We start from the raw sequence: 12,400 nt of genomic DNA on the forward strand, positions 1-12,400 counted from the left end.
GATGCAGCTGGTAAGCACACTCTCCATGGTACCTGGAAGGAAAGTGATGAGGATTGGAGGATACAGCTGTGTTCTCTTCCTCCAGTTCAGGAAGTGCAAACATGCTGAGCCTGTTTCTATTAGTGATGAAGTGCGCTGTGACCAGCCCAGACTGTCAGTTATATGCACCTCCGGATATTTGGTGCTGACCACCTCCGCATCTGTCTCATCAATAAGCCTAGAACACAAGGATTTCTACTAAAAGTGATAAACAGTGATTGGCTGTTTTCTACTCAAATCAGTGATAATTTCCTTGGTCTTCTTAACACGGTATCCACTTGCAGCCTTGGAGTTATGATGAATGCAAAGGTAATTTAGCGGTCAGGGTTAAAATGATACAAGAACTTTAGAGCACTGTATGCAACTAATTGATGCATAAAGATCTCATGTAGGGGTGAAAAGTCTTCTTAATAACCACAAAAAAACAGGAAACTAAGTGCTTACTTTTAGTGTGTCTCATAGCATATAACAAATAACAAATGCTGCTTTCCACAGTGGTTAAAGAAACAGAATGAATCACCTTTTTCCAGAAAAGTTGATGCTTTCAATAAATGAGAACAAACTTTTTTATGTGACTAATTAATTAAATGAGCAGTAATGATCATTGTCAGGTTTACTTAAAAACAAATATACAGGATCAAAATTCAATAAAGAAGTGTTCTGTTTGGATGGGTTATTAATTATTGTTAATTATTTATTTTTATCAGAATATTTAGGTGTAAATAACATTTGGGGTTTTGTGAATGCTAATCACAAATCTGAGTCTAATTTATTGATGAATCATCAGTTAGTAAGAATAGAAAGACTTGCTCCAAATTATCCTAAAAGAATGACTGAACTAGTTCTTTTAAAAAGTTGATCATCTGGAAAGGTGAAATACTGAATTTCTTCATATTTAATTTATGTTTTACCATTTTCGGGAAATATGACATCAATTAGCACAATCAAAACTGGATGTTATCTTTAATTTGAGGTCATATTGCACTATTTGTCCAAACAGGAATTTGCAGTCCAACAACATCGTTATGCTGAACCAAGAGAAGCAGGAAAACATTGACGCTGTTAACATTGTGCAAAGAAATTGCACTTTTTTTTTCCCCCCTTCCTAACAGTTTGGACTCAGTTCCTCTGTGAGGCCCAGCACTTCATTGTGAGCAGGACATTAGTGAACCTATTAGTGTTATAAAGTCTCATTGTCTCTGTCAGTTGTGCTGATGTGGTCGTGTTCCAGCTCTTTGCCTGTGATGAGTACAGATGGACGAAGCTTGTTCTTTCCACACAGAGGGAATCATAGCTCACAGTTAGACGCCCAATACACTACAGTCACACCTCATTGAGCACTATTACAGCAAAGGAAACCAAATCATTGTAGAGGTGGTGGCAGGGTGTAGGACCTATTCTCAGCCTTATATCTTATATCATTAGTCTACGTCATTGCTAGTTGTACTGTTTAGAAGGTTTATAAATAGTTTAAGTAGTTTATAGAATGTTTAAATTTGAAGGTTCTTTTTTTTTTGTTATTTGTTTTTTTTCTTAGCAAGGCTATAGCAGAATGAGAGCAGTATTAGCATCATATGCATGTAATGCATGTAATTACAATCTAATCAATAATTCATATATTTAAAAAAAGCAGTTCTAGAAAAATTTGTGCAAAAAACTCTATTTCTGCTACTGTTTGTACAAAGTGGTGGCAAAAAAAAAACAAAAAACTCAATGTATTCTATAGGTGCACATCTAAAATAGAGAGCATGTGACCACTGGCCTGAAGTTTGTATAACTTTCTGTTTTCCTGAGAACCCCCTCATAACATTTATCCATCTTTTTATAGCTGCAATACATCTGCATGGTGACATTAATAGCTTGATCCATTTCTGTGAAACGTACAGCTTCCTTCCAGCTACAGCGGACACCAACAGCCCGCTGTAGTCAATATATTCTACTCTGCAGCCCTATGTCCTCCAATATGTTTGCACATTGTGTCGCACAAAGTCAGTTGGCAGGTTCTCAGCATTGTTTGGTGATTGGCTGGGAGCTAAGTGGTGGTGACGGATTGTGATGTTGATGTATTTACCTCCTCTGTGCTGACAGGAAGCTGTTCCTACATTCTGATTGACTGGCTCTCATCACAGCAGCCAGCTTTGCTTTGTTTAACCGGGTCAAGCTGGGGAGGGTTTGCTTACTCACTCAATGAGGCATCCATGAAGATGAGAGGAAGACCTTTCCTAATCTTGGCTGACATTGGCGACTTGGCAAGCAGGGCAGCTCACCGTTGCTCTGCAAATGGCTGGAGATGAAACTACACTTCCTCTGAGAGCAAGTTTGTTGTACAGACATACTCAATGTGGGAGGACTTTATCACATCAGCACTGTTGGAAATAAGGATATGTATGTTCTACAAAATGCACCTTGGATGCCAGAGTGGTTAAGTTTGATGGAAAACAAAAAAAAAACAAAACAAAAAAAAAAAAAAAACCCACACAAAAATATCAAATTATGTGATACAAGTCATTTAATGTTAATTGCAACACAGAAAAGAGAGAAGTGCTTTGTGAATATTTAAATGCCTTAATGAATGCATTATTTATTTATTTATATTTATTTTACCTCCACTGGGTCAATGTTCAAAAGCAAAACACACTTTCCCACTCCCACTGACTTACAATTTGAACTGAAATATATGCTTACTTGTGCAAATAAACTGATATTGTATTTTCCTTACAGCTCATTTAAATAAATATTTTTTCTATTTATTGTTGTAAGGCATGTTAGTGTCATGATCTGTGAGTTTCTGCAAACCTTTGTGAAGTTCATGTTAAAATTTTCTATTTTGTTCTGTGATTTGTATTATTTTGATCTGAACATTGGAACATCTCAGTTTGGTTTCTCCATCCCTTCCTCAAATATTTGATCATTTTCACACAAAGTCCTTTCTTCTTCATTAGATTGGTGAACATACTCCCAGGTTTTCTTTGTTTGGTGCCAAATTACTGCTGCTGAAACTTTATCATCTGTTTATTTTCTGTGTTCTGTTAGTTTGATGATTCTATGCTTTGGCTGTTCATTTTATTTATTTAAAGAAAGCTTTTGGCTCCAACATCTGGCTGTTTGGTCTTGTATTTGGCTTATTCTCCCTGCATTATGCCCCAGTTGAATACAGTCACATAGGCATACGTGTTATGCATAATCACTTTGTTTCACTTATTAAATACTACTTTAGTGCTATGTGTGTATTTCTGTCTGCACTGCTTTAGTGCTAAAATGTATTTTAAAACTTCTGACAAACTCTTCTGCATCTCTGTTTATATAAAGGTGTAATACTTTTAGTACTTTTACATATAGGCTATGTAAGTTATCCATAACTTAGGTCCTGACTGATCCAAAACTGCAACTATAATGCTAATACCTCATTTGCTGTAAAGAGCCTAGATATTTAGGGTTTTTTTTTTTGTTTGTTTGTTTGTTTTTGCCTTTTTTCATTTGAACCAGAAGTATTTTTATGTGTTTTTATTTTTCATAACCAGCTTAAACTAAAAGAAGCACATGTTCAGAACACTGTGGAGTGTAATTACCAGGCCTTGATTGATGTTGCTTTTATACTTCAGCATGGCACCCTAACTACGATCTTATTGTATTTTCATTACACACTGACAATTGTTACTCGCCTTTACCTTCTTTTTCTGTTTTTTTTTTTTTGTTTTGTTTTGGTGCTAATATTAAAATATACATTTTATTTACATTGATATATGCTTTGCTTTGGTTTTTGTATCTATTTGGCCTAAATGAACACTCATTCGAATTAAAGTATAGATTCAAGTTTTTTCACGCTTTCAAAAGATACAACCTATTTATGTTAAGGTATCAAACTTGATTTGTTGTTAATAAAATGCGGTTTAAAGTGTCATAACTAAAGTGCTACTTAAAATGATCATAAAACGACATCTGACAAATATACAATAATATTTAAAGATATGTGGCGAAAGTTTAAGTCACGTCAATCTGCTAGGTACAGTTGCTTTTCAGGCATTTCATGGATAGAATTTCGGAAAGACCTGCATTTGAACCAATAGATAAAACAGGCACACACACACACACACACATAAGGGCGCCATTGCCTTGTCAGCTAACCCCCTCTAGTGCCGAGCATCTTGCACAGATGCGCACAGTCCCCCAGAATTGCCCCTTCGCTTCAGCTGCTGTTCCGCTGCATCCCAATCATTTCTCAATTTACCGAGCCCATCTCTCTGCTGCAGCGGAGCGGGAAGTGACAGTCCGCGGCACGGTGCCGTGCCAAACACACGGATCCTAAAGTCTGTCACGACTCCGTGCGCCACGGAGACGCGCGAGATTGCATTTTGTTCTACGTTGGAAACGCTGCTGTAAGGACGGCTTAAAGTCCATGAAGAAACTACAAAGTTCTCAGGCGACAAATATCTCTCACCTCCTCCAAAGGAAAATTTTTAGATTTCCTTCACGACTTCATCCAAAAAGCTCTCCAGTCCGCGCTGGAGCTGCTGCCGCCGGCACCAGCTGAAAGATGAGCCACCCGGCTTCTTGCTCCACACGGGATCATCTGTAAGCACCAGGACCAGTGGGTCTTTGCCTCTGGGGGACCCAGAGAGGACACATTTCCTCTCGGCTTCCTTCTAAAGTACACCATTTAAAGTCTCTGATAAATGTTGCTGCAGACATGAGTTTTGGAAACAGATTTTTCCTCGTTTTATTCTTTCTCGGAATTTCCTTGACTCACCTCAGCCGCTGCAATCAAGGTAAGACTGGGACAGAGATGTGGCTCCAATCTGCTCCAATCTAACTGATAATGTTTCATTTAATCTAAACCTAATTTTCAAACATCTTCATATGTTGACAGTGTTTAAGAAACGCAGCTACTGTGTAAATATCACCGCTGAACATAAGAACAAACTGGTGGGAAAGAAGTTCAACTGATTATTCCCACAGTTCGGGCAATCCAGCACTGAGTCCCGCAGCACTACATTCATGTAGTGGAAGACAAGAAGTTTGCATGAACAACGAGATATTTGTCTTTTTTATTTCTGTTTTTATAAGTGAATGAAAGGGCAGGAATGAAACTGTCTGATATAACAAAATAGCAGCTGCATCTTCTTGTCTCTAAATGCACCTAAATGTCACAAGTTCTTTGTGATTTCCTATTTGCACAGAAATGCACCATGACATTTTTTTTTCAGATTCAGATGAAATGGCGCCTTTCCCTCAGAGTTCAGTTTATTTCCACAGTTCAACAAAAGCAGAAGAAACAAATACTTTAGTGGAATTTAAAGCTGCTGAACAGGCTTCCCCCGGGGTTTGCATTATTAAAAATTCTACATTATTGGGACAGACAGACAGAGAACAGGCAGGAGGACAGCCAGAAGATTCAATCATTAAGTCGGTGACAGAGTGAGTCTTTGCTCATCTCTTGGAGGGTTGGAGAGCAGACTTGCATGCCTGTGTTGTGCTTTGACTGTTACAGTAGTTTGAGACTATTGATTATGAGCCGCTGAAAAATTACATTGAGTCCATGTGTGTGCATGTATACATGCATGTGAAATGGATGAGCATATCAAATTAATTTTATGAAAGATAATTAGATTTTTATACAGCAGCAAATGAGTCTAATACACTTTTTTTTTTTTTTTTTTGCTTTTATAAACTTGCTGTCTTTTTTTTTTAAACTATCCGTTGAGCATGCATATGTGTGGTTGCATGCAGGTGCTTGCGTGTGTTCCTTCATGGCTCCTTGTGCATCCACGCGTACAGCTGCTGCATCAGTGAGGTTTAAAATAGTTGTATTGATTGTGCAGGGAGCACATTGGGATCTGCCCCCCAGGTTATATTTTATTGTTCTCTCTGTTCAATAAGAGCGATGCTACTCCCTGTTCTCCCAGACAGCTGCTGCATAACAGCTTCACGGTGGGTTTTTTCTCGGCCACAGATTAAATGATTGAACTGATGTCTGCTTTCAACTGTACTTTAGTCTTTCATATTGACTGGTCTGGGACCTCAAGTGGCAAAATCACAGTCACCGTGGACCACACAGGGATGGAGTACAGAGCGGAGATACTGTAACTTGGTATCACAAACAGATGAGAAAATACAGGAGACATGTTTTGTGAAATGTTCATGCAACACCAGATCTCTGCTGTGTTTAATGACTGTGGGGTTTTTTTTTTAAATTTTTTTTTTTTTACTCATTTTAAAATCTGGTCACGCCATGACCATGAAGGTACCCGAACATGTGTTTTTCATGCTCAGCAACATTATAGGCTGTGTTCAGTCTAAAAGCTGGGAACAGACCGAAACCCAATTACATGGCGGTGCAGATCAGTGCCTTTCAACAAAAACAAACAGATTGCCAGAGATTTGGGAATTTCACAGACAAAATGGTCACAATGCCAACTTTTAGGAGTGCAATAAAAAACAATCTTTATTTATTTTATTTTTTTTTGCCTGTGTGCCATATCTCCCAGAAACCCACCTGGAACTGCAGACAGATATTTAGAAGCGCTCCATGTTTCATAAACCTGAAATCCCATCAGTAGATTTCCTTTTACAGTCTTTACTTTTACTTCGTTTTTTTTTTCTACACATTGCTTCTTGTTAAGTCAATAATACCAAAATCTGTTATAATGAACTTTTAAAAGAAAAGAAATCTGCTTGTTTCTACTCTTGTGCTACAGAGCAATTTTCTCCCGATGGACTTTCAAGCATATAATCAGGACAGAAATGAATCACTACAGAGTTGATGAGTCAAATAAAAGTATCAAATATTAATTCCTTTTTCTTTTGTTTTTCAACCATCTTTTGCTCCAGTACCGCTACGTTTCTGTACGAGCTGCCTGGCTCTGCTGCTTACGCTAACATTTAAGCCTGTCAATACGCCAGATTGATACAAACTGTGTGAACGTCATGCAAAAACGTATTCGGCTCCTCGCATTGATTTGTGTTGATGTCTGATCAAAGCTTTTGCTCCTGCGGAGAACAGATACCGCTGTCATCACATGAAGAAGATATTCATCACGTTGTCAAGGAAAATCTATCAATCAGCGAATCCAAAACAGCTACAACATGTTAGCTGTTCACTGTTTGATATTATGTGCGTTTGTGTTACATAATATCAGTTTCTCTATCTATGTCTTATTTTAAACCACTGAGGCATAGATTCAACGAGGACCAAGATTTCCTACGATATTTCTTCTCATTGTAAAAATTCCAGTAATATCTGAACCAACTCTGCCATACTACTATTCTGTGTCGTACAGAAAACTGTCGAGCATCGATGCTGAGGATGTTGGAAGGATGAGAGAAAAATATGCAATCCAAGTTAATTTCACCCAACAGGAGCTGTTTGCTTTTGGAGTTTGCATTTTCTGTTTGTAGCCAGCGTGTTGGTTTGCATGCACTTCCTGTGTGGGTTATGTCAGCTTCCTCTCAGATTCCAAAGACATGGGCTGTGTCCAAATGCCCACGCTATTCCCTAACCCATTATTTACTACATAGGCCTACACCATATAGCACACTGCACTCATTCTGTTGGATTCGGACTCAAAGCTGGCTATCTTCTCCTCATCGCAGATCATGTGACTACCGGCTGTCATCACAGCAACCATGTTGTTGCAAATCCAATCCAAACTTGGGTGGAAAAAAAAATCTTATATTAAATTTAATAATTTCTCTGTTGTGTTGTGTTAAAAATAATGCATCATATTATGATAACACTAATCAGAAGGATGTTCAGAGAATCTGATCTGCTGTCCCACCTCTGTACGCGGCTCTTCGACTTCGCTGTCGTCTCTCGGCGGCATCTCAGCAAAAGAGGGCGAACAACAACTTGATAATAAAAGGCTGATTTATTACAAATTATAAGAAAGATTACATAGTAGTACAACGAGCGTGTCATCGATAAGGCAACCGAGGATGTCTGAAACTTCCTCAGCTGTTAGGCCACATTTATCAGAGTTTGCTGCGCATGCGTACGCCCATATTTTACCACAGTTGCGTATTTATTCAACAAATAAGGATATAAAATGAATGATTGATAGGTTTTTTATTAACCTGTTTTGTTTCGTGTCGCTTGCGTCGCATTGTGGTCTGTACACACCCGTCTAGTGACCATTTATGCCCACTACTTCTCAACATGCATTATGGATAACATTGAGTGAAATACTTTTTTGTCTCTGGACATTCAGACACCTCTGGAAATCTGCTCAGCCACTGTATAGGTCACTATATAGGGAATAGGGTGGACATTCGGACACAGCCATTGATATGAAGTTAATCAGTAATTCTGAAATGGCTGCAGGTGGAAGTGTGAGCATGTGGGTTGTTGGTGTCTCTGTGTTAGTCTAAACTCCCAACCAAATCACAAAAGGTCAAACCGAAGATGTGAGTGGATGGGCTTTTAAGTTGATCTGTGCTACTTTTCTTCTGTGTTTGACCTTCAGTGTGCAGAATTATTTATGCTCAAAGTCTGAGACTGATTTCAAACTTTTTTTTTTTTGGGGAGAGTAAAAAGTGTTTCTTTACCTCGCTGGAATATGAATTATAGTTAATCTGGTTCCCATTCCTCTTTTAGTCATTGATGCATTTACAAGCACAGTAATATCTTGATATTAACCCCAAGAAAGACTTCTCATTCAAGAAAGACCTTGAATAAGACATCGCCTTGTAAATAGAAGTTTTGATGACCCTTACTCGGATATCATGTTTGGAGTAATACGTTAAGCTAGGAAACCTTCATTATGTAGCCATGAATACACTTTGATTGCACTGATTCTCACACTGTCCTCTCCGGAACCACACTGCTGCGAGGCGATGTTTGTTCCAGGCTACAGCAGAGATAGTGAAGAATAGAATGGGACGTAGGCAAAACAAAGAGGGAGAAACCGGAGCAAACTAATGTTCCGTGTTCTGTAGTATTTGCGTACGGTGAGCATTTTGAATGGGTGTAAACATTGCAGTAGTGAGGGGGGGCGTTGTAACAAATGAGCACAAGTCATTAGTCTGACTATGATCTGTAGCATATAGATAATATGAAAATGAACTGAATATATTATATCATGCTCAAACACTATTATCAGAATATTTTAATATTTTAAAAAAAAGGTCAAAAAATGGAATATTGTCATCCTGAAAATCTCCAGGACGGTGATTTGTGGAAGTGAGATTTTGGCACATCACAAAATCTTTTAAAATTATAATTATATTCAGAAATACTTTTGTGAGTCAGTAGCTGTGTTGCCGCTTAAGGACTACAAGTGTGCTTTTCCTCATGAATATAAAATATATGATAATTAAAGCTTTTATCTCACAGAATACACTGCATTTAAACTCTTTGGCAGCTTGCTACACCCTCCTGTCTGCGCAGGATTTCGCTTTCGATTACAGATTGAAATGACCTAAGCTGCAGTCAAAGTGTCAAACTAATATAAGATCTTTGTGTTTCCAAAACACTTTTCTTTGACCTTGATTGAAAAGGTCTGGGGTACATGAAAGGCATGAAGGAGAATTTATTGCTACACACCAAAGTTTTAAGAATTGCTTGTTTTTGGATGCACGCATACACTGCTAAACACATGCAGCGTATACAGCAGTGCTTCAGGTATGGACTATTAAGGTGCATCTCTTGTGGTTTGTACGGTGTGTTTTCTCTGGGTTCCTTTTTTGTAGGTTAGATGAAAAGCTCATAAAAAGATTAATACATTGTCAAGGTTGAAGTCAAAAGGAATTAAATTGAGATATAAGGGGTGCTAGTCAGAGATTAAATGAAGTGATCATGTCAGTGAAAATGGTTGCTCAACCTCCTGTCCAGTCACATCTATCAATATAAATCCCAGTCAGTATGATAATAGAAAAATGATTGCTGAAGAGATTCAAACTAGCGTTACGATGACTCACTTGTTGGGTTGCTCTGTATATTACTGCCACAAAGAATTGTGGGATGGCAGCTTTACAATGAAATTTCCAGTTGACATGTTGACAAGACAACAAGCTCAACAAGTGCAGCTTTATTATTTGACCAGTGTCTAACAGCCATGAATTTCCTTCATAAACCACTCATTTAGATATACTTATAGCCATTATCAGATGTAATCAACCACATTCTAAGATTTGCTTTGTTCCCATCTATTATATTGTTGAATGTTTGTTTGATCTGGGATCATTGAGTGTGGAGAATGCGTTGAAAATCCTGTCATGCCTGTCAGGTTGGCTCTGTTATGGATAGTTTTCCATTTCACAGCATATCATCTCCTCATCTGTTGAGAGCCCAGTGCTTTGTTTACACTGCTAAATGACAATGTGCAATCCTCACTGAAACACTCGCCAAAATCAATTTTCATGAGTGTCTGTTCATCAGACGCTGTTGTTTGTTTTTTAACAATACTGGCTGTTGTCTGTTTATCAGAATGAGTATAGAGGAAGCTTGCAAATGAAAGCTTTTATTATTTCATGATTTGATAAATTGGCTTGTGTTGACTTTGATGCCGTGATGTACTAATAAAATACCGCATGAGTTTGCCTTTTACTTTAATGATACAGTACACATTTCTACAACCAGCATTCAGCATCAGTATTTGCCCAGTCCTAATTGTGGCCCACTTCAACTTTACATGAAGTAATACTTGGAGAGTCTGCATTTAGGTCTGTTGTCAGGACTCTAAAGCTATTTTGGTGTGGTTGCATGGCCTGCGAGGGCTGTAGGCCAGACAAGAGATGTCATCATTCTACTGGAGCTCCATATATTTATGAGTTGGCCAGCTTATGTTCTATTTATATCTATCCAGCGGAAGTCCCGGAGGACCTTCTTCTCCAGGCAAGTTCTGTGGGTGCCTTGCAGAGAGATATCTCTATGGAGAGATGCAGGGAGGGTGAGAGAGGATGGATGGACAGATATTTACGTGGAGGCAGTTTCAGGGTACACTGGCAGGTCTGCTGTTCAGTAGATTGGGCCAAATATACACACTGTCTAGCACAGGTGCACGCTCATAAAAACAAGTGCTTACATGCACACATTCGAAAAATTTATGCTTTTTTTTCCCCTGCAAACTTTTGATAAATATTTCAGAATATGTAATGAACAGAGAATGGCGTGTGCAATGTAGAGCATGTAAACTATTGGTGGTGACCAGTGGGTTCTGTTTGTTACTTCCCACCAGGCAGGGATTTTTCGTTGTCGTAGCTAATATTCTCAAAGCAACGCAGATGTAACTGACCCCTTGTGGCTGTGTGCATATAAAACATGCAAAATGTCTGCTGGTTGTCAAACTCTAGCCAAGTTTTGCTGTACTTTAATCAAACAGCAACTAAAGGAAAAGAAACAAAAAAGTAAAACAATTGTTGTCCCATATGGAAAAACAACGGTACAATAGGGACCCCAAATGTCCTGAGGGAATGTCCTGCAGCTGCTTTGTGAAGCCTCCAACTCTTCCATCACCAAATATAGACTTTCTCTGCCTCCTTGTATGTGCTAACAGCCTACTCCACTTGCTAAGAAGCAAAGAAAGCCAAATGTGTTGGAGTGATAAGAATTGAAGAGATGTAAAAATAGTTATTGCTAGTTGCTACTGCTAGCTTTCAAATCAGAATATCTGACTGTAACAGCAGTTACAGAAGTTTTTATCAACAATTTATTAAACACAACCCCAATGTTGTCCAACTGAGACGTATAGTTGAGTTTATTACACAGGTTATAGAAAGTTTAATTCAGTTAACTTTTTCATCAACAGAATGGGTGATATAGTGGAAACACAAGGCTTTGACTGACATTTCAGCATCATGTACATCCACAGGTCTTTATACAGAGGTGTGTTCATAATCTGCTCACAGTAGTGAGCGCCACAGCTAACTACCAGTAATTAGGCCATTGTCCAAGAGCTGCTATGCTTACCTGCCCACTGCCGCCTAATGGCGTCCATTAGCACTACTGGCAGTGCCAAGGAGTCCTCCAGCCTGGCTCAGATGCAGACATGGCACAGACCTGGCACCAGTGGGATGAAAAAGACACACCGAAATGCTGGAATCAATCCAAAACAAGTCGACAGAGGAAATATTAAACTAGTTGTGTAGAGAGGATGGGGTTTAGGATGAAAGGATCAGCATGAAGTCTTTCCTCGCTGTGCTGGACAGGACAGTCAATCAATAGAGTAATCTGCTGCAATTTCATATAGATCAATGTCCATTTTCTTCACCTAATCTCACACTGCTATAACAGTATGACTCATTAAATGTGCTCAGCTGTGGTCGGAAAAAATGGCTCAGTTTCAGGTTAAATCCTCTCTATATAAACATCATCTATATGTAATATGATGTGTTCCATGTTTTCAGCTGCTACTGGAACATGAGAGGT

General features: G+C 38.6%; 1 protein-coding gene across 1 annotated transcript in view; it reads left to right on the top strand.

The window, feature by feature from the left end:
* Positions 1–4,726: 4,726 nt before the first annotated feature.
* Positions 4,727–12,400, top strand: part of LOC306766336 (ephrin type-A receptor 6-like) — a gene marked incomplete at both ends in the record, with an annotated part of 174,903 nt that continues 167,229 nt past the window's right edge. Inside the window, one exon of the mRNA XM_079254033.1 lies at positions 4,727–4,805. Coding sequence (XP_079110159.1) covers positions 4,727–4,805 — 79 coding nt within the window. The remainder of the gene's footprint in view (positions 4,806–12,400) is intronic.

The sequence above is a fragment of the Telmatherina bonti genome (genome assembly GCF_933228915.1).
Source record: "Telmatherina bonti genome assembly, chromosome: 15".
Lineage (NCBI taxonomy): Eukaryota > Metazoa > Chordata > Actinopteri > Atheriniformes > Telmatherinidae > Telmatherina > Telmatherina bonti.